At 49.2% G+C, this 21,777-nt stretch overlaps 6 protein-coding genes across 6 annotated transcripts; 4 read left to right on the top strand and 2 right to left on the bottom strand.

Annotated features, from left to right (window-relative positions):
- Positions 1-726: 726 nt before the first annotated feature.
- Positions 727-3,563, top strand: B0J16DRAFT_352295 (uncharacterized protein; the record flags this gene model as incomplete). The annotated part of the gene is made up of 3 exons (XM_046129255.1): positions 727-957; positions 1,009-1,848; positions 2,061-3,563. 3 exons carry the CDS (start codon positions 727-729, stop codon positions 3,561-3,563), a joined length of 2,574 nt encoding a protein of 857 aa, XP_045988849.1.
- Positions 3,564-4,568: 1,005 nt separating this feature from the next.
- B0J16DRAFT_391005 (uncharacterized protein) lies at positions 4,569-7,360 on the top strand (the record flags this gene model as incomplete). Its single annotated transcript, XM_046131911.1, has 3 exons — positions 4,569-5,001; positions 5,050-5,280; positions 5,329-7,360. The coding sequence occupies 3 exons, from the start codon at positions 4,569-4,571 to the stop codon at positions 7,242-7,244; spliced, it is 2,580 nt and encodes an 859-aa protein (XP_045988848.1). The 3' UTR covers positions 7,245-7,360.
- Positions 7,361-11,077: 3,717 nt separating this feature from the next.
- Positions 11,078-12,849, top strand: B0J16DRAFT_15550 (uncharacterized protein). Its single transcript, XM_046122117.1, has one exon. It carries the CDS (start codon positions 11,178-11,180, stop codon positions 12,744-12,746), a length of 1,569 nt encoding a protein of 522 aa, XP_045988847.1. The 5' UTR covers positions 11,078-11,177; the 3' UTR covers positions 12,747-12,849.
- Positions 12,850-13,314: 465 nt separating this feature from the next.
- Positions 13,315-14,593, bottom strand: B0J16DRAFT_327708 (peptidyl-prolyl cis-trans isomerase H). Its single transcript, XM_046126132.1, has 5 exons — positions 14,468-14,593; positions 14,298-14,323; positions 13,991-14,136; positions 13,806-13,943; positions 13,315-13,757 (listed from the first exon to the last, which is right to left on the bottom strand). The coding sequence occupies exons 1-5, from the start codon at positions 14,503-14,505 to the stop codon at positions 13,557-13,559; spliced, it is 549 nt and encodes a 182-aa protein (XP_045988846.1). The 5' UTR covers positions 14,506-14,593; the 3' UTR covers positions 13,315-13,556.
- Positions 14,594-18,352: 3,759 nt separating this feature from the next.
- On the top strand, positions 18,353-20,651 carry B0J16DRAFT_366447 (uncharacterized protein). Its single transcript, XM_046130090.1, has 2 exons — positions 18,353-18,934; positions 19,024-20,651. The coding sequence occupies exons 1-2, from the start codon at positions 18,726-18,728 to the stop codon at positions 20,162-20,164; spliced, it is 1,350 nt and encodes a 449-aa protein (XP_045988845.1). The 5' UTR covers positions 18,353-18,725; the 3' UTR covers positions 20,165-20,651.
- Positions 20,652-21,763, bottom strand: B0J16DRAFT_327703 (uncharacterized protein). The gene has a single exon (XM_046126131.1). The coding sequence runs from the start codon at positions 21,674-21,676 to the stop codon at positions 20,741-20,743; it is 936 nt and encodes a 311-aa protein (XP_045988844.1). The 5' UTR covers positions 21,677-21,763; the 3' UTR covers positions 20,652-20,740.
- Positions 21,764-21,777: the final 14 nt, after the last annotated feature.

Raw genomic sequence — 21,777 nt, 5'->3', positions numbered from 1 at the left:
CAGAGAAGCATCGCGAGAGCTACCAGCCACTTGATTCCAACATGACCCCTTTGGTATTCAGTATGCAGGTCTTGAGTGCAAGGTGAGTCTTGGAGGCAAAGTCATTCCCACCACCAGCATTCTTGAGTGTGTACGACCAGGCTGGCAATGAGAATGTTGATGCTTAATGTATTTATTTATTGATCATCACAGGCGTATATATGTTTGTGACCACCAATATCCATCATAAGTATCCAGCATATTGAAGCATGGCTGGAGGAAAAGTTCGAAGCGGCAGAATTCTGCCAGCTGCCATTACCTGTATCACAGCATTGAGGAACACATTATGACGGAAAGACAACAGAAATGGCATAATACAGTAGATATTGACCCTCATCAACTATAATCAACTGCTTTCATCAACATTCAATATTATTGTGGCGTTTGACTTGATCTCTGGAATTTCTCCCATCTCTCAACTGCGGGCGGTGAAGAAAAACGTCTGCTTAGAAGCATCCTAGAAGCCGAATAGTGGGGTTGGAACTGTTGGAAATTCCGGGTGCACGGGCCTACTTCGGGTCCCAACCTCGGACAATAAGAGTGTGGTAGAGAACTTTTTTTTTTTTCTTTCCTCTCCCTTCTTAAAGAGCTCACGTTCTTGAAAAATGACTTCACGCGTCAAACTCCCCCGGTGAACTACTCGCCAAATAATCGGGAGATATCAACAAAACAACAACCAACCTCACAATGGCTTCCTCAAGAATTTTCATCAAGGGCTTGCCTCCCAACATCTCAGAGGCTGACTTTCGGAAACACTTCTCCGCCCAGGGTCGCGAGATTACCGATGTCAAGCTGATTCCCCAGCGACGCATTGGCTATGTGGGCTACAAGACATCCGAAGATGCCTCCAAGGCAGTCAAATACTTCAACAAGTCTTACATTCGTATGTCCAAGATCGCCGTAGAGACAGCTAGACCTGTGAGTGACTCCTCAATAATGTCTTGACTTCGAATACTGATGGAATGTTAGATCTCAGACCCCGCCCTCAACAGACACCAGAGCGCCGCGCATTCCAAACCTGCATCGCAACCATCCACCACGATCAAGGGCAAGGAACAATCGGCTGAGAAAGACTCTGACTCTACCTTGAGGAAGCGCAAGCGAGATGAGCCCCAAGCTGCTGCTGCCGACCCCAAGCTACGCGAATTCCTTCACGTAATGAAGGAAGGTAGGGAGGGAGCTATGGACGACGGTGTCCGTGGTGGCCTAGGTGATGGAGTCGCTGCTGTTGCTGCTACCGCCGTTCCTGAAGAAGAGAGCGACGATGAGTACGAGCAAATTCCTGCTCGGAAGGAGAAGCAGCGCAGAATCGAACCTCCAGCGAAGCCTCTTGTCTCTGAGACTTTGCCTTCGCAGCTGAAAGAAGCAAAGGAGGTTTCTGATATGCAGGATAAAGCTCCTGCAGGTGACGAACCGGTGGAGTCTGCAGATGCGACAAAACCTGCTGTGGCGCAACCGAAGGAGGTCGTTGCGGAAGATGACGATTGGCTTCGCTCACGTACAAACCGACTGCTGGACCTCGTTGATCCCGATGATCTGGAACGAACGCCTGTGCAAGGGCCTTCAACAACTGAGACCGATCATGCACAGGGAGGCGATGCAATGGAAATCACTCCAGACGACCCGCCTGCTGCGGATGACGTGGAGATGGATGAGCCCGCGGCCGAGGCAACAGGGGGTGAACCGGCAAAGGACGACTCACTTGAGGCGATCCGCCGAACATCGCGGCTTTTCGTCCGAAACTTGCCCTACAGCGCCACCGAGGATGACCTTCGGGAGAGCTTCGAACAATTCGGAACAATCGAAGAGGTATGTTTCAAACGCATTTTTATTTCTTTCCTATGCAAAACCCCGCAACGTGATGAACCTCAGATAGGGACAGCTTATACTACGGTATATGATGAGAACCTTGAGACGAATATTTTAGTAGATGCTTCGATTAGCTGAATTGTTGCCAATTTCACTGCATTTCTTGAGGATTTTACTAGTCTATACATCAACTAACAACTGTTGGATATTAGGTTCATCTGCCGGCCAGCAAGTCAGGTACCAGCAAGGGGTTCGCCCTGATCTTGTTTACTGAGCCTTCGGGAGCGGTTGAAGCATTCCAAGCCATGGACGGGGCGACGTTTCAGGGGCGTATTCTTCACATCATTCCTGCGAGTGCGAAGCGAGACACAGCTTTGGATGAGTTTGCCCTCTCCAAACTCCCTCTCAAGAAACAAAACATGATCCGCAAGAAACAAAACGCATCCACAAGTACCTTTAACTGGAATGCGCTGTATATGAGCCAGGATGCCGTCAACGCATCAGTTGCCAACCGTCTTGGTGTTTCAAAATCAGAACTCCTCGACCCTACCTCAGCTGATGCTGGTGTTAAGCAGGCCATCGCGGAGACGAGCGTCATTCAAGAGACCAAAGCCTATTTCACGGCTAATGGGGTGGACCTGGAGGCTTTCAAATCAAAGAAGCGGGGCGATACTGCTATCTTGGTGAAGAACTTCCCCTATGGGACCACGATCGACGAACTCCGTAAGCTTTTTGAGGAGTCTGGGCCTGTGCTTAGAGTTTTGATGCCCCCAAGCGGGACAATTGCTATTGTCCAGTTCTCACAGCCGAACCACGCCAAAGCCGCTTTTGGCAACCTGGCATATCGCCGGATTGGTGATAGTGTTCTCTTTTTGGAAAAGGCGCCAAGTGACATCTTCAGAGGCGGCGACCAACTGGAGCAAGCCGTGTCGCTAAAAGATCGACCGGCTCAGACGGTCCAAAACCTTAGTGTGAGCGACTTGCTGTCACGCGGTGATAAGCCGGAGGAAGAGTTGGAAACAACATCACTGTTTGTGCGAAATTTAAACTTTTCCACTTCTACGTCTCGGCTTGCAGAAACTTTCAAGTCCCTCGACGGATTCGTCTCGGCCAGGGTCAAGACTAAGATGGACCCAAAGAAACCAGGGCAGACACTTAGCATGGGCTTCGGTTTTGTGGAGTTCCGTACCAAGAGCCAAGCACAGGCTGCACTCAAGGTCATGGACGGTCATGTTCTTGACGATCATACACTCGCTGTCAAGGCCTCACACAAGGGCCATGACGCAGCTGAGGAGAGACGTCGCGAGGACAAGGCTAGGAAGGCTGCAGGGCAGCGTACCAAGATCATCATTAAGAACTTGCCTTTCCAGGTTACTAAGAAGGATATCAGGTCCCTCTTTTCTACCTATGGCCAGCTTAGATCGGTACGCCTTCCCAAGAAGGCTGATTATACGCCTCGGGGTTTTGCTTTTGCAGATTTTGTCACTCCCCGGGAAGCCGAGAACGCACTAAACTCGTTGAGGGACACCCACTTGCTCGGTCGCAAGCTTGTCTTGGACTTTGCTGAGGCAGAGGCAGTTGATGCCGAGGAGGAGATTGAGAAGATGCAGAAGAAGGTTGGAGGACAAGTCAACAAGATGGCCCTCCAGCAACTGACTGGCAAGGGAAGGACTCGGGTCAATATTGGCAATGAGAACGAGGAGATGGACGTTTGAGTATGAAGGAGAAAACTATAGAGATACTATTTACTTTGGATTGAGGGTTTCGACAAGGCTGAGCGTTCCTGTGCCTGTGCCTGATCCTGCACAGTTGGCCTTGGTCTTGACAGCTCTACTACGCCGTTCTCCCTTGGCAAGGGTCATGGTCACTGCAGAACGGATGGCATGCATTACTCGCAACGCTTATTCGGAGTGGCTTCGATTCGGGCTAGAGGTTCGTCAAAGAATTCATTGCCCTGGCAGGGGAATCTGCGGATCCTCTTAATGTCTGATTCTAATCTTGAATACATACCTTTCCGTACCTTGCGCCGTTCGTTCTGAAGATGTCTCTAAGATCCCTCGATACACGCCCCTCCCTCCGCAAGTCCCTGATGATTGGCGATAGTTATCGGGGCCCCGCCCTGACACTCCCTTGCATCCTAACGCCCTCGATCAGAGCTCAAAGCTGCCATGTGCTGGTGGCTTCTGCAAGCACTCACAATTGGCCGCCACTACTACCGACATAGACCTCCCTCCGGGCAAGGTCAGGTCTGTTCCCCGCTGGCTGGAGCTCTGGTGTTAGTCTTGGGTGTTGGAGATGGACGGGGACGAGGCGGCGCCCTTCCCACCCCCATGCCATCCCATTACCGTACGTACCCTCTTTGGTGGATAGATGATGGATGGTTTGATCTTGATCGTTTGAGTAGTAGGTAGAGTTGACGAGGGGCGCCTCCAGCCCTGGCTCCGCAGACTATCTATGATATACTCCCCAGTCTTGGATTTATAGATGTTTATTAGATTTCTCCTCGAGATTCTTCGTTCCAGTGCCTAAACACTCCTTTCTTCAGATGCATACATCTATCCCACCATTCCACGTCTTGAATTCCTTTCAACATTCTCATCATCTCTTGTCTACTCATTGTCTGCATTCGTAGAGTCACAGACACCATTTCAGCTGGGTCAAGTCTATCCTTCTGAGCTCTGTTACTGGCATTCCTTTTGCAAAACACCAAAGCCGTCGCCATGTCTTCATCACTTTACCACCCAAGACCAGTGCTGTCTTCACAACGCTATACACCTTCGCCAGACTATCTTCGAGATGCTCGACAAACATATCACAACAACAGCCGCCTGCCTCTACGAGAAGCCGGCAATGCTCAGTCACACAGCTTCAACAGCATGGTTCCATGCTACTCGAGCCCAGTTGGCATCTCGCCTTCAGTGCCAGCCAGCCTTCCAGCTCCCATGATCCCCTCACAATCATTCGAGTGCCTCTACCGCGTACCTACACCCAGAAACCAGCCTCGCTTCCAAAGAAGACCACGAAATGGAGTCAACCCTCTCTACTTCTGGCCTGCTTTCCGCCAATACCGTAACCGACAAGCACACAAAGACACCCAGAAGGATAAGGGTGGTGTTTGGAGAAGGCCTGAGCTTGAGGATGCCTTCGTTGACTGTAAGTACATCAAAAACCAATGACTTGACTTATACTAATGCGACTCAGCTGTTCTTCTCATGCCTCACATGGGCCGCCGCAAGTTCTCCATGGGGGGAAAGCTACACGGCCGCAACATGCTTATCAGCGAATACATCTTCACAATCTGTGTTGCCATTCTCGGCAGCAAAGAAATTTTTCGAATCGACAACAGCAACGATAGCATTGAGCAAATGGGACGCAAGCAGGTCTCAAGTCATATGCAAGTAGTTAAGAAGTTCTTCGAGGACCTGCGATGCTGTAAGTCAAAATATCTCTGACAACTCGAAATTTCACTGACATTCTCAGTCCATTTCCTTTTCCCTGCTGAGGAGAAGAAGGAGCCTGGCTCCACAAACTCAGAGGACTACTATGACGATGAGGAGCAAGAATCCTTCAAGTCCAACCCTGTCCTGACTGCTCTTGCTGAGGGTCGAGTACCTGATGTTAAGCCCAATTACGAATACTTTTCACAACTTTTGGCTCTTCAGTCTCTGATCTCAGTGCGACCTAAGACCGCTGAGATTTACGTTTCCTCTTCTGAGGTCAAGTTCAGAGACGAGGTCGCCTACGATGCTCAAGACACTCCTCTTGACACTGAGTCTTTTCCTCACCTTAACAAGTACACCAACTGTGATGACAGCCCAAGTGTACTCGGAAAGGATGTGCTACTCCACGAGTACACACGATCTTTGGATCGAACCACTTCTGCCTGTGTCAAGACGGTTACCCGCCGATGGCAGAAGGATGCGCCCGAGATCTACGAGACTCTCGAACTCCCCGATCGCGATGAGGAATGTTTGCTCCTTGAGATGTGCGCAACTCTTGAGTTGCATGAGCATGCTCGCTTCCCTTCTGGGTCTGAGCTCACTGGCTTTGTTGAGGTGGCAATCACAAACCCCAACCTCCAGAACCACCGCTGGAAGTGTGTAACCCGCCTTACACGACCGTCTGAGCTTCACAGCGATGACAAGAAGTCTACTGTTTACACCAACGAGACCGGCATTCACCGTCGTGGCTGCAGCGATTCCAAGCCTGACTGTGACTGCCACTCTCGCCCTCGCCAGGACATCCACGTCCCCTTCCCTGCTGTCGAGTGGGCTAGCATCCTGAGCATGGCTGTTCAATACCCTGATGTTGAGCACCAGCGCAAGAAGGAGAAGCGCACCAAGAGCGATGATCGCAAGAAGCACGATATCGACCGTGCTGGTAGCAAGCGCAAGCGCTCCGAGGACGATGGTGATGCCGCTTCTTGGGCTCGCCGCGACCTCACCGGCAGCGATCTCATCTGCAAGGTGGCCATGTACCAGGAGCTTTGGTCATGTGCGCCCGACTCGAACCGATGGGTTCGACAGGGTATTGTGTTCTGGCGATTCAACACAACCAACCAATGGTACAAGTACAACCCTGTTTTCAAGCCAGCTGGTACCTCTTGGAGATGGTTGACCGTCAACGACCCCATGTCCCGCTACCACCAGCAAAAGGCCCTCGTCTACCCTTCAGCTTCCATGTCGCGAGATTCTATCATGTCGCCCACACCTTCAATCAACCAACACATGACAGCGGCGATGAACGAGACCTTTAGCTCTGCATGGGATCCCAGCGTGAGCCTGGCCCAAGTGCCAACTGTGCCTGCAACGAACAATGGACTTACACTATTCGAGTCCTTTTCTGGTGGTCTCGCTACACCTCCACCAACCGCAGGTCTACAAGGGTCGTACCCGGGCAGCTTTGACCACGGAATGCCTCCAAGCACAGGTGTTGGCTTCATGCCTTCGACTTGCAGCACAGCGGGCGAGAGCCATCCTGTCACTGGACACGGACACGGACACAGCCAGGCGGCTTACTACGATGCGCAAACGACACTGGCAGATCTCAAACCTGTCATGTCCACCGTGAACCCCTTCCAGAGCCCATCAACTACATCTGGACTTGATCTTTCGAGTTCTCTTGTCTATGATAACTCAGAGTGCGACACTGGTCTTCAAGGCTGGGACATGCCGGCGTTGGACGGGTGGTCTACAGGCACCGGTAGTGGATCAGATTGGGGATCTCACCACAAGGTTGAGTCAAGTAATGATCAAACAGCTATCTGGACACAATCACAATGGGCACACATGGCGGGAGCTGACCGTGACGGCAGCCCCAGGCCGATGAAGCGAAGAAGAGGAGATGCCATTGATAGCCATATCCCAGTCACAATGGCAGCAGCAGGAGGATGGTGAGCGAGACCATCGATGAGATGGAATGATGCATTTACGCAGTTAATGTCACAATAATCATGTACGGGAATTTGGAAGGCGTTTTGGAGCAACTATTGGGAATTGTTTTTGATCATGGCAGTAATACCAAGTTCGTATCAGATACGACATGCATATTGTTTGATAGTTTATCGAAGATTTACAAAAGAGATTAATTAGCCAATCCTTGTGTCCCATCTTTCGCCTTGACTATGATGTATGGTGTTCACTTGATACATCCGAATTTGGAAATGATTACTCGTTTCAGTGAAATTCTTATCATGACGTCTCAGATGTGATATTAATCATATCATCGATAGGCTAAAGAAGTTTTTGAGTTTGACTTTGACAGGTCGTTGGTCGATCACTACATCACAGACGGGCACTAAGGTAAGGAACAGTGACGACATTCCCATCGCAAACAGGCACCAGGAGGATCGACAGTCGGAAGGTTTAGAGGTCGAGATGGAATTCAGTACATCTACATCACGATCCACTTCGATTGAGTTGGAGACTGAAGGGTGTGAGTTATTGTAACGGCTTTTACAATGAATTATTCCCTTGAATCACAGGGAAGAGAATCAAAACCCCAACCCAGATAGTCAGTGCAGATTCGAGAAGAAAAAGCAATATATTGCGGAAGCTAAACTTGGAGTAGCTGAAAGGAGTAATGATGAGAGACATGGAAGGAGAAGAAATTGGGGAAGTGAGACATTGAGAGAAGCCATTGAAGAAGACGAAACGAAACAGCCACACCCGTAGGCACGTGAGATATCAACTGAAAGCGTCAAATAAAGTAATGATGATGATGATGACCGTTAAAAGATGAGGCATTTCGTCAACTGGAATTGATAAGCAGGGGACGTTGACGTAACATTTTGATTGTTGAGACGAGACGAAAGTTTGAAGGAAACAAGAGGGCGTGTCAAGAAATGAACAACTCAAGGGAGGGGTGTATTGAGGGATGGGTATTAGTAAGTTTGAGGGGGTGCGAAGGTATTGAATATTCATACGATAGATTTATGGAGTTTTTGAATATGAAGGAGGTTTGCGAGGGTTGAGTATAAGAAATCGATATTGATTGCAGGAGTTGAAGATGTTAGTCTGTGTTGGTGAATAATGAATGCTATGGATACTGAAGATGTATGAAGACGCCCTATTTAGGGACAACTTCAACTACCTTCAAATATCTCAGGTCTTTGAGAAAGAATATCGGTTAGTGATACAATCCCTAATTAAATGAAGCGGTCAAGATTCTGATTCTCTTTTAGTTTTCTGCCACACGTGTGGTTCTGTACAACGCAGGACAACATAGAAGAGTGTGACTAAGAGTGAGTGAGTCAAAGAACAGCTAACAAAGACAGGAGAAAACACTCCATAATATGAAGAAGAGTCATCTGATGAGAGATACCCAGCTCATAAGTTCATGATCTCATGAGACTCTTCCAAGATATTTTATTCTGGTGGAGTTGTTCTTGGGCGCTTGATCAAACATGCTCATCAATGCAGCGATAAAATTTACGAGGATGCGACCGTTGAGTTGACCTTGTGGGACGATGACGACGACAATTCTTGACCGACAAGTTTAAGAGAAAGAGATGAAGAAAAATGAGAGAAGAAAGAGAAAAGAGGGTATCACGGTTTCAAATAGATAAGATCTTGATAAATGGAAGGCGCGTCTAAAGATACAAGTCAAGTCAAGACTGGGAAGGAAGCCACTCTGATAACCAGCGAGGAAGCCACTCACTGTCGCCGCCTTCCTCTCTGATTAAGCGCAGACATACAACTATAATTGGATGAGGCCATGACAAGGCCACAAGGCCACGGCGGTAGGCCTCAGGCGACCAACACTTCTATTATTCTGAGACATAGAATCAGGCTTCTTTCTTATTCTTCTCACCAATTCAAAAGACAAGGCTCAACCACAGCGAACCAGATGCCCCTGTCGAATCCCTGTAATCGATCATTAAGCCACAGCCAATTGACCTCTGACCCCACTAAAGCGCGCTTGCAACGGTCGCCAGCCAATTTCCTTAGACGCCCGAATCTTGTGGGCGCCAACCGAGCAACGACATCCAATTATCTGGTTCTATATCGGCCTGTTTCATACTATTTTTTGTTCTGGCAGTGGCTCATATTAATCCGTTACAGGCATTGTTCAAGAGTTCTAGACCTGGACTCAACCCCTGCTAGAATCTATTTTCCCATCAATATCCATGTCTAGACCCGTCCCGTTGCTCTGGTCAACCAACCGCTGAAGAGCTGTGAGTCTTCTTTGAGACGCTTTGGCGGAAATATTCGCTTGATGCTCTTTGACCAGTCAGGCGGCTATCAAGATCCTAGTTCCGAAACACGGAAGAAATACTCTATTGTGGGAAACATTTTATCTTGGCCAAGAGTCTGAAGTATCAGATCCTTGTACAAACAGATTCATGTTCTAAGAATTGTCCTATCGACTTGTTTCGGAGCTGCTCTTGTACCCCCTTGAGCGCTTCCCCAGACGATACTGCGACGAAACATAGCCTACCCAAGCTTTCGTTTCTATTTCCACTATTGGAACTTAACCGCGCCAGCGTTGCTTTTCATGGCATGTATGAGCTGCCGCGATCTTTTATCCGCGATATAGCTCGATACGATGGGATGAACTAGCTCAGACTACGCCAAGCTACACATATCCTCGACATGCCATTAGCCGCGCCTTGTCCTCCCATGTCCCTGTCCCCTGTCCCTTGCCATGATCGTGCCTTGCATGTTGAATGTTGCGTTGCGTCTTTTCCTTCCCGTCTCCGTCTCGACTCCATTGTACGAGGCCAGTTTCCTAGACCATAACCATGCTGCTCAACGATAGGTTCCTAGTTCACCAGGGGATGCAACAGATAACTATACCTTGCGTCCCAGATCTCATGTTTCGACCTAAAAGATCTCATGTTTCGTTCTCCGGGTGCCTGCTTGTCATTCTTTGCTTGATTTGCCGTGCATTACTTGTCCCACTTGTGTTCTTGATTGCTTGCCTCTCGTGCAATCCATTCAATTACCACTCGTCCTCCCATCCACTCCGCTCTGAACTATTACCATCCGTTCGCTGTCGTGCTCTCTCGGCTTGTCAGAGATTCTGAGTCTTTGTTCGATAAGCCTTTGCGCTCTCATCACACGCATCACCCGTTTCGTTGTTCGTGACTCACGAACACCAAAGATGCTGAAGTAGAGTCAACGGTATACAACCTTTTCTCTTTCTTTCCTTTGTCACCTCTATCTCTTCTCTTCTCTTCTCTTCTTCTTTCTTCTCTTTTTAACATTGAACAAACTCCTTGTTTCATTTTTTCCTTGTGTCGCCATCCTTCACTTGAACATCAGCGGGACTGACTAAATTATCAACGCTTTACCTGCGCCGGCCGGAGGATCTTTACTTCACCACACCATAACCGAACACTCCAGCAACGACAAACATCGTTTAAGTCAAACATAACCAATCACTATTGATTGCAAGAGTTTCAGTTTCTTTATTGTAACTCTCACATTATCTTTAGTGGTAAGTGTTCAGGCATTACTTGTTCCCCTAGTGACCTGACTGCTAACACAGCTTGCCAGTGTTCGCCAGCTGTCAATCTCAACGCTCAAAGGAGAAGCGCTGCCTGTTGTTGCCTGTTCACCCGCACAACAATTGTGTTTTTCTCTCATTCACAATAAACAATACAGCACTAGCAAGAATCGAAAGTGACAGGCTTCACTCCTTCCACTCCTTTGCGCATAAATTGCGACGCATTCATTCTCTCTTCCAGAGTTCACTTTCTAACAACACTCCTTTTTTCGAAAATCATTATTTGAAAATCATTTCGATACAAATCAGCTTCGATTACCTTGCAATCCGCAATTACAAAACATCACTAAAGAATCTACACAACGAGAACACTCGCAAACATGAAGTTCTTTCACGCCTCTGGCCTCGCCCTCGCGGGGAGCGCCCTCATCTCGCCAGCTTCGGCTCACTCCTGGGTCGAGTGGGCTTCTAAACTCGCTCGAAATGGCACCATGATCGGTAAAATGGGATACCCTCGTGGTTTCGTGCCTCGCGATTCTACCAACCCCCCCTTTGCCGACACAATCCCTCAGAACATTCTCCCTCAGGCGGGCCAACCCGCTTACTCTGGTGAGGAGATTATGAACAAGTTCAAGCTCGAAAAGGATCCCCAATTTCCCATGCTTGAAGCCGCTGCTGGTGACTACATTGCTATTATGCACCTTGAGAATGGCCACACCACTCTCCCCGAGAACCAGCCTAACAAGCCCAAGAACCGCGGCACTATCTACTTCTACGGCACCACTCAGCCCAAGGACGAGGAGAAGCTCTTCGATGTTCACCTTCGCTGGAACAAGGAGGGCACCGGTGGTGACAAGCGCGGCAAGCTCATCGCCACTCGCAACTATGACGATGGCCAGTGCTACCAGCCCAACGGTGGTCAGCTCAGCACCGGTCGCTCCGCCGAATTCAAGGACCAGGGCGCAATCCACGAGAAGGAGCTTGCCTGCCAGTCTGACCTCAAGCTCCCTACCGACCTCAAGGCTGGTGACATCTACACCATCTACTGGTACTGGGACTGGCCCGATCTGAACGCCGACAAGATCGACATGGAAGCCACCAAGAATGGCAAGTTCCCCTGGGCTGGTTCCTTCATGCGTGGAGACAAGGTCCCCAACGGCTTCACTATGGACGCTATCGCGCGCAACGAAAGCTACTCGAGTGTCATTGACATCAAGATCACTGGCTCTGAGGCCTTCGCCGCCAAGGATCAGCACATCCTTGAGTACGTCGAAGATCAGAACATTTACTCTGCCGGTATCGAGGAGCAGATGAAGTCCAACTTTCAAGTCGACGTTGACGGCGGCAAGGGTGGTGATGCCCCTCCTCCCACGGCTCCTTCATCTCCCTCTCAGCCTGCTCAGCCCACCGCTACCGCACCTGCTGACGGAGGATCTGGCAATGGCGACAATGTTGCTACCGTGACCGTCACTGCGACTGTCAAGCCTTCCCCCATCATCTCCACTGTATATGTCACTGTTCCTACTGAGTCTCTCCCCGCTATGTCTCCTGAGCCTGTCGACGGAGAGATCAGCACCAAGACCATCACGACTACTGCCCTTGTCACCAAGAGCAAGCGCCCGTCTGATGCTGTGCCTACCCCGCCTACTGCTTCGACTGTCTATGAGACACTCTATACTACGCGGCCCAAGGAACAGCCCACCGGAGGTAACCAGCCGCAACAGCCGCAGCCGTCCACGGTGATCAAGACCATTGTCACCCATATAAACACACCTTCCTCTACTGGAGAAGCCAACGCTCCTCCTGCCCAACCCACGTTCCCCGGCGGCGAGTTCCGCGAACAACCTCCTGCCAACGGAGGCGCCCCGACTCAACCTCAGGGTGATGGCCCTCCTATCCCAACGCCATTCCTCCGCAGCCGCCGGAACTGGGTCTTTGGCAACTTTTAGGTTGCCCAATCTTCACAACCCCTTGACTCCTATATCCTCGTCAAGGGGCGTCGTTTCCTTACGTCTTCCTTTCACAGTATATATAGACGGCATTGTGTTTTCCTCATCTTCACCAGATGCAGGCAAAGGATCAACACATCATGAAAAAGGGGCGCCGGTCGCATTCAACGGCGTTGGATATAAAGGGTATGATACCACTTGAAATTTACGCGCGCACCACCCACTTCCCTTCCTTTTGGAAAGGGGGGAGTCGGGATTGGTGGCGTGGTCTTTCGTTTACGGCTCGGATATGTGGACATGAATTTACGTAGCATGGTGCATTTGCTTTTACTGGTTTTTTGGTACGGGAGCATTTCGTTTCGGGTGAAAGGGATCTAGGGAGGACGAAATTCGATCCTGGCAAAATTTCAAAACAGTTCGTCGCGATTTGTGTGTGCCTTTGTGAAGTGAAACGTGTTTGCTGTGCCTTTGTGATTGTGTTTGATGAACTTGTGATGTGGTCATCTCGGCAGTTGGCTCGACACAAACACATACCATGAGAACGTAGGAGACCCTGGAACATTGTATGTTGGTTCATTGCCATGGTTCACGCTGCACTTAATCTAACTCACGAGTTTAGTGTAACATGGCACAAACGATGAAAAGCGCCGACAAAGTAAGGGGCACATGGAGATTTGTGTTTACGACGGGTATCTATCCTGTTCCAGATCTCGGCCTCTCCATTTCTTCGATCGTGTTCCAATGGTCTCATATCTCTACCGACCCATCGCGAGTCCCAGGAACGGGTTACACCAAGTAAGGTGCAAGTACTTACATCTCACCGCACTGGGAGATGACCACGTCCATATTCGGCACGTCCTTGCCGCGGTAGCCAGTCTTTGTGGCTTCCATCTTCTTGACCACGTCCATACCCTCGAAGACCTTGCCAAAGACAACGTGCTTGTTGTCGAGGAAGGGTGTGGGAACTGTGGTGATGAAGAATTGGGATCCGTTGGTGTTTGGTCCAGCGTTCTGACACTTGTTAGCACAACATCACCAACAAAAGAATGGATAACGTACAGCCATGGAGAGAAGACCGGGCTGGTCATGCTTCAGCGTAAAATTCTCATCCTCAAAGGACTTGAAGCCCCAGATACACGTAGAGCCAGTGCCGTCGCCATTCAGGAAGTCGCCGCCTTGACACATGAAGTTTGGAATCTGACTGTGATTAGTTTGCAGGTCGGAGATCAGAAGGGGAAACTTACTATGCGGTGGAACTTGGAGCCCTTGTAGCCTTGGGGACGGCCGACGGGGTTCTTGCTTTCGCCGGTGCAGAACTGGCGGAAGTTTTCTGCTGTTCTGGGTACGACATCTTTGAAGAGCTCAAAGGTGATGCGGCCGAGGGGTTCACCTGCATGTGTCAGTGAGGAACAATACCAAGTGTGTATGTGATGGCGGTGAGTAGTGATATTGACGGCAGCATCGTTACTCTGATGTAGATCACTGGGAATAGCCTCACTTCTGGAGCGATGGTATGCTCCGTCCTCGGAGGGGGAAACAGGATAGACTAACCTCCGATAGTAATGTCGAAAAACACACTGTAAAAACAACCAGACAAAGATTAGCCCACACACACTCTTTCACTGGTCGGAGCTGACTCGAATGGGTTGCTCTATACTCTCTCCACCTCGAAAGCACCGGGGTAGAACAGAGCGAGTTGAAGCACCGCCACTTTGACTTACAGGGGATTTCCCGACTCGGGGAGCTTTGTAGGAGGCATTTTTGAGATATTTCTGCGTGTTGTTTTTGTTAGGGGAGTCTCCAGTTGTGGTTGAGCCTACAGTAATGATCTAGTCGGTGACTGTTGGGTCTCTGTCTGCAGAAAGGCAACATTTTTGGCGTGGGGCAGACTAAGAAAGTTTAACCTACCTATTTCGGAAGACTGACGTGGAGAACCGAGGGACGACTCTGGTTGGTTGATTAAGAACGATTGATAATTGAATACCTCAATTTACAATATTAATTCAATGAATCTTACTGCTTTCTAGAGATATTATGTTGCCTATATCAAAGACATATTGCTATCAAGACACTGCAAAGTGGTCAAAGCAATTGCGGTAACAGGTTGTCAACCTCGGAACCAGATCTAACACCACCTCCACCAGGATACCCCATGATATGGAGTCCAAAGAGGAGAGGGGAGGGGATCAGTAGGTGCATCTCGACCAGGCCATTTCTACTACAGAAAGCGGGGGTGGCACCCGGGATCTTTTAAGTCAGGTCAGGTCCATGAAGCCATTCGATAATTCGCAGTAGCTAGCAGACACCACCAAAAAGCCAAGACAAAAGCCAAGCTGAGAAAGGACAGGACAGGAAGGCGATAGAAGATCTGGTGACGACGCAGCGGGAACAGTCAGCCGCTCTCTCGTCTGAAGTCTAGTTGATGCTTGGGGTTTCTGGTTATTCGTTGACGAAAACTGAGGCTGTGAAGTAGTGTCGACAGCTACCGAAAGTCAAGGCTGTGATCGTCAAGTCTGACTAAGTGTCCTTGAAACTACAAGAGCCAGGGTCCATCCGTGCTCAGTCTATCATAAGAAGAAAAAAACGATCAATAGGTAGCGTCATGTTCAATCATTTTTGAGAACATTATGTCTATGATGCCTACCTTGAGGCAAGTTATCAAATTATCTGGGGATATGAGAGAGCCAAGATACCATAGCCTCGGCATAGATATCGACATCATAGATTTTGATGGGTATTTGTAATTAACAGTCAAGAGTCAATAATTACATGGGATATCTCTACATAGCCCATTGGTGTTGTGACATCCCTCGGCAGTCGAGAAACAATTGAGGAAAAGACAATCGTGGGAATTGCCGGGATTTAGCAATAACTGAAGATCTGACGTGGATCTTTTGGTCGAGCCCATGGTCGTCTGGCTGGTTTGTTTGTATCTCTCTCAGTCAGAGTCAAAGAGTCAGGCTCTTTTTTAAGGTGAGGTTTCAATAACTGCGTCATAGCCCCATTGATATTCAACAATTAAAGTGCGTACCGGGATGTACGGAAGAGACGAATACGTAATGCGGTAAACTCAATAGAAACAATAAACAATCTCAACGCCTGATTTATATGAATAAACAGTGACAGGTGAAATCCCGTTGCAGCCGAACCTCCCGCAGATTCCGGTCTGGTTTGAGGCTCAAACCCCGCTGACCTTTGTTGTCAGTTTCTGGTTAATGCAGACTGAGTGAGAGGCATTTAGGAAACTAAAACCAATCCAATCGCCACAGCCAAGACGATAGCGAGTAAGCCAAGACCCGCCAGAGAGGACGGGGTGCAGCTGCGCTATCCACTACAGTACAGGCATCCCTGCCCCCAAAGATGCGCCAGACATCGACGCTAAGGAGCAGTGTGAGAGCTTAACCAGGAGCACTGTAGAGTACTTCTCCTTCACTCCACTAAAAATCCATAGCATTCACTGCCAGGATATATCTCTCTCGAATGTGTTTCAGCATCGCTTGAGGCTGCTTCAATAAAGGCCAGCCAAGACCTAGTCCAAAGATTAATCCATCACGAACGTGGCATTGTTTTGATTATTCAACTTTGTAGTTGGTTGTTCTGAGACAGCTGTCATTAAAGCCTGTTTTAGAGGTTTGAGAGTACGGGAGAGATAACCACTCATCAATCAAATCCTCAGTAACACAATGACACAGCTATACCACGTATTACTGCACAACTGCAGGAACATCGTCATCTCCTAATATTCTAATCATTCTTCCAGTATCACCTGCTCAAGAACTAATTGTTTATCCTGTTTTTCGGGTTCACCGTGAAACTGAGGCGTATAGAGGCACAACTAAATACGCTGAACTAAAATACCAGTGAACCTTCGCAGCCACTATCCAAAAAGGCCAAGCTTTTGGGAACGCGTTCTCTTACAGGCCAGGCTCATCAAGATCGTGGGCTGAGCTGTGCCGCTTGTCTAGACCTTTGGACGTTACTAAGCGGAATGCAGGACAAGGTCTCAGCTGTCAGCTGCAGTAAGACCCCTTTTTATGAAAGGCCTCCAAACCCAGGATAAAGTTATACGGTCAGAGAAGGAATTGTTTTCCTTTTCGCATTAATTACTTCCTTTTGTCGATGACGATCGTAGTGGAGCGCTTCAAAGAAAACAGAAACTAGGAGTTGAGTTGCGGGACGGGCTGAGACGAATTGAGTCGGCGACAAGTGGGGACGTTTCGGTGGGAAGCGCTCAGATGCTTGTCAATTGACCCGGTCAAAGTATTGGGCCTTCAAAAGCAAGGCACAGTTGCGAGAATGTAAAAAGTAAATAAATAAACAACACGTTCTTTATCGTGACGGAACTTTGAAGATCAACGGTTCAAGCCGCCAGTCGGAGAGATGCGTTAGAGCCATAGCAACTGTTAGAAAGTTAAGGCAGTGCAGTATCAACTTTAACGCTTGAATGGCTGAATGGATCCTGCCTTAGCTTTATTCCTACTGCTGACGGTTAAATAAACTAACAGATATGAAACCGTAAATGTGAAATAATAGCAAGTCAATAGTACCAAACTCTTGGGCCCTGAATTTAATTCTAACCTTAGCATTCCCTTTCGTCCCATCTTTCAAACCTGCCCAGCCCTGCTATGCCCTGTCTCAGAACCAGCAATAGATCTCAAAGAGAAAACCCTTGGTCTGGTCAGAGAACCGTGCTTTTCACAGCTTCTGTGAATTCAAAACTCCACCGCGCTTGGTCCAGGTCAGGTCTCTTTCACCCCGCGGACTGCGCCACGACTGTCAGCGATGGATAAGATGTCAAGCGCTAGCATAATGGGCAAATACGCCCGAGAATACGGAACACAAAAAAAGCATTTCTCTATCGCGCGGTTGCAACAGTATCAGGGGAATATTAAACGGATGGGCCCGTTAGACTTAAACCACTTGACCCATCATGATATTAGAGAGTTCCTATTAATTATAAACACCGCAGGTCTCCATCTGCAAGGGACAGACCACCAGTTCGTTTGCGCATTCATTCGTGGTTGTCACAAACAGCATAGCACCTTCGTCTACCTAATTTCAGACTCTGAATCACGAGCACATCATCTCATTCTTCTTCTATTCTTGGACTCGACATACTAAAGACTCACCACCACTATCAACTATCGCGATATCTATCAGAAAGGTCTCGCAATCTCCAAAACGGGACGCCTTTCCGAGCCAACCACCCACCCAACCTCACAGCGCAGTTCACCATCTCACCACACCATCTAGGCTTTGATCACCTCCAGCCACAGACATATCACACCTGGTCCCCTGTCAAGTCTACGCGATACTCCAATTGGGGGTGACCTACCTCTTTCAGGTCACTTTACCCACTAGCTCCAGCTCATCCTAGGGCCTCTCCAGGGTTTCTCCAGCCTGTTGTGTCCCTCTGTCCCAATCGTTGCTGTCGCAAAGGTACCACCTCACAGTGTTCCCTACGGCTTCAACTCCACACGGCGTACTGACTCAACCAATCACGCTGCACCGCTAGCCCCCGGCCCGGTTTCGCTCGCCCCGTTCCCCCATTCCTCTGGGCTCCTTCCTGCTCTTTTTATCCTTTACGCGGCCACTTTCGCACCTGCCGTTGGATCTGTTCTGTCTCTTCTCTTGCCTTGCTTGCCTTGCCTCTTGCCTTGTCCTGCCACTCCACCTCTCCGTCCTCCGTCGGCTATTCTATTCTCACCTCATCAACTACATACTCGCTCATAATCGAGTATTACTTTTTCTTCTTCCGTGAAAAGAAGGAGAAATCGGACAAAGGCGCCCTTTTTTAAACTTCAAGGGCGATTGATCAAGATTGGCGATTTTTGCTAATTGCCTTTCTTCCGCCGCCGCCCTTCAACCGCAAGAGTTTCTTCTTGAACGGCCCATGGTACCCGCACGGTAACCCGCGATTCAATTCGAGCCGACTTCCAACTGCTCAAGATTTAATCTGGCCGTTGCCACACTTTAAAAATGGTCGCCGTTAGCCAGATACTGACTGAGGTTTCTCACGTCGTGATTCGCGCTGCCGCCGCTGAAGACCCTTCGTCGACGAGTTCTCAGGCCGCCGCCGAGACTACAACAGATAACGGCAATGACAGAAAAGACAATGGAGGCGGGTCAAACTCGCCTCTTCTTTTCTTTGTCGCTCTAGGTTTTGGTGTCGTCTTTACAAACTTATGGTGAGAAATTGTTCACGATCATATATCTAATCTCGTTGCATGGCGATGGTTGGATCATGTCTTGAAATGGCTCTAACACCCAATCTCAGGATCATCGTTGGTGTTAAATACTGCTTCCGATACAACGCCCGAAACCGACAAATGCGAATGAACGAGGATGGCGAGCCTATACCTCTCGAAAACATGCCTCGACCTCATCGTAGACGTCGCGAGAAGAAATTAATGACCATGGACGAGGTCAACGACAAGTTCCCGATGATGAAGTACAAGACATGGGTTTCCGATCGTGCAAAGGAGGGTCTTCCTACTACTGGCGGCGTTTCTGCACCTCCCACTCGACCTAACAGTATTCGTGAGGCGGATGGAATCGTGCCAGACTTTTCTGCAAAGGTCCGCGACTCAACTGACGAACAACCGGCCATCAACGCACCCAAACCGAATGGACAGGGAGAGACGACTACTGCGAGTAACGCTACCGAAACATCAGCACCCGAGATTTCTATTGCGGCCGCGGCTGCTGAGGCGGAAAAGTCAAAGGAGGCTCCCAAGACTACAACTGATGGACAAACTCCAAATGATCAACCTACAAACAACGCCCGGCTTCAGCGAGTCTCTAGTGAGGACACTGATGATGAGGACGACCATATCGACGGCGCTCTGCCCCCTGAGTGTCTCGAAGGCCCCGGTGATACATGTGCTATCTGCATTGATACACTTGAGGATGACGACGATGTTCGCGGACTGACTTGTGGACATGCTTTCCACGCCGTCTGTGTCGACCCCTGGCTGACCAGTCGACGAGCTTGCTGCCCGCTCTGCAAGGCCGATTACTATGTTCCCAAGCCTCGTCCTGCCCCTGATGCCAACAACGAGGCCGGTGCGAACAACGGATCCAGTTTCGACCCCAGAAACAACCCAGTCTTTGGCATGCCTGCTGCTCTTCGCTCTGCATGGATCAGAGGTTCTCGCAACGATAGGAACGAAACCCCAGCTCCTGCTAGTCGTCGACGCAGGACAGGCGACGCTCCAGCTGCTCAGGAGCCTGCTCAACAGACTGAGCAGACCCAGCAAACACCAGAAGTTACTCAAACATCAAATGGTGGTGTTCTCTCATCTATGCGAGGTGCTTTGCGATTTGGTCGAAGGCGACAAGCGCAGGACAACCAAAACACTCCTGATGTAACACCTTCACAACTTGAAGCGGCAAACCGAACACCGGCCGCCTCATAGTGATGTGTATCACAATTTTTATTCTTACATAACGACACGAATCTTTTTAGCGATGGTTTTCTCTCATTCCTTCCCAACAACGATATGCTGGGCACAACCGTCTCGAATCTTCACATTATAAAGGAATTGATTTTTTGACGACACAGCATTTGATTTATACCGCATGATATACACGTGGAGCGACAGTAGCTGTATAACCGGGAGAGAGTGAGGCTGTATAACGCTCGACGAGCTATATATACCCCTGATGATGGTGTTTGAGGTTGCGATCGTGGGTCATGTCTAGCGAAGGCGAGGGCAGCGTGGGCTGCTCAAATCGAGGATTTACTGGTACTCTTGGGGACTGTCTATTGTAAGACAGATATTTGTATTTGCATTGGGCTAGAAAACATGGCTTTTAGCTGGATGGGAACGGAGCGGCGGAGTTAGCTTGGTTCTGGGTCTTTATAGTATAGTCAGATGGCACAAATGATATTTGTCCCATCATACGCTCTTCATTATGAGTAAACGTGATATGTAAATATTTGTGGTATATGATGTACATGCTGGTATGACTATCCGAATACCAGTTAATGTCTATAGAAAAGATCCCTTTGAAAATCTACCACCAAAATCGGCGGCCTTGTTCATCAACTCCCTCCTCTGCGCTGTACCAATCTTGCCACCCAGTGCCATATCCTTCTCTCTATCGAATCCTCTCTTACTGGGGTCGTCTTCCTCCTCAACCTTTTGCCCGGACTTTTCTCTTCGTCCCTGATGCTCCGCATATAGACTCTTGCCTCTTTGCGATTCAATATTGGCAGAAATCTTGCGATTCCGCTCCTCTTCCTCCCGCGACTTTCCGCCCTTAGGCTCTGTGTCTGCGGCTTTGTCGGCGCGTCCTAGCACGGAGTCTTGTAGTCGCTTTAGCTTCTCCTCGGGGGTTTCAGTCCATATTGCCGAGACGGCTGAGGGCCCAGATGATGATGCTGGTTTGGAGGCGAATTTTCGATTGCGCATTTTGGTAGGGTCGCGCTCTGAATAGCCTGATGCTTCAGGGGGTGCCATCATCCATGAGTCGCGCTGTTGTGCTGGTTCAGCGATTGGGAGCTGAGGTCCTATGGTAGGTTTGTTCACGTTGGATGCGCCGGGCAGCGCGGGACCGTAGCCATCCTCGGAGTCTGAATCTGAATCTGAATCGGGAGACTCAGCAGGGCGTTGTGCGATGTCGGCTGGCGGTGGTGCTGGGCCGACTGTAGGCTTTGGTGGTGCTGGGCCTGTATCTGAGTCTGAGTCTGACTCGAGATCTATCTCGCCTTTGTTGGATGTTGGTAGAGCTGGGCCGATGGGTGCTTTTGGGGGTAGAGGCGCGCTGGGACCGTAGTCATCGTCTGAGTCTTCGAGATCGATTTCGTCTGTGTTCTTTGCTGGAGATTCGCTGCGCCGATGTTTACTATTGCTGGACTCTTCATTGTCTGGTGTGCGTTTCCGCTTTGATAGATGTGGTGGTAGTTTCGGTCCAATTGAAGACATTTTGAGGACTTCTCGTTGGTGGTTTGTTCTGTTTATGGTGTTTCAGTTTATTACGAGGAGTGTAGTATTCAAGAAGCTTTGTTGATTCACAGTGGAACTTC

Source organism: Fusarium flagelliforme, assembly GCF_020744385.1.
Source record: "Fusarium flagelliforme strain FIESC 12 MPI-CAGE-AA-0113 chromosome Unknown B0J16scaffold_1, whole genome shotgun sequence".
Lineage (NCBI taxonomy): Eukaryota > Fungi > Ascomycota > Sordariomycetes > Hypocreales > Nectriaceae > Fusarium > Fusarium flagelliforme.
The sequence above is the reverse complement of the archived record's forward strand: the minus strand, read 5'-3'. Positions and strand labels throughout refer to the sequence as shown.

Coding starts and splice junctions, on each gene's coding strand:
- B0J16DRAFT_15550 (XM_046122117.1), top strand. CDS start 11,178: ATGAAGTTCTTTCACGCCTCTGGCCTCGCCCTCGCGGGGAGCGCCCTC.
- B0J16DRAFT_327708 (XM_046126132.1), bottom strand. CDS start 14,505: ATGCCTCCTACAAAGCTCCCCGAGTCGGGAAATCCCCT. Junction 14,324..14,467: donor CCCGAGTCGGGAAATCCCCT/GTAAGTCAAAGT, acceptor TTGTTTTTACAG/TGTGTTTTTCGACATTACTA. Junction 13,944..13,990: donor GCTCCAAGTTCCACCGCATA/GTAAGTTTCCCC, acceptor AATCACAGTCAG/ATTCCAAACTTCATGTGTCA.
- B0J16DRAFT_366447 (XM_046130090.1), top strand. CDS start 18,726: ATGGTCGCCGTTAGCCAGATACTGACTGAGGTTTCTCACGTCGTGATT. Junction 18,935..19,023: donor GTCGTCTTTACAAACTTATG/GTGAGAAATTGT, acceptor ACCCAATCTCAG/GATCATCGTTGGTGTTAAAT.
- B0J16DRAFT_327703 (XM_046126131.1), bottom strand. CDS start 21,676: ATGTCTTCAATTGGACCGAAACTACCACCACATCTATCAAAGCGGAAA.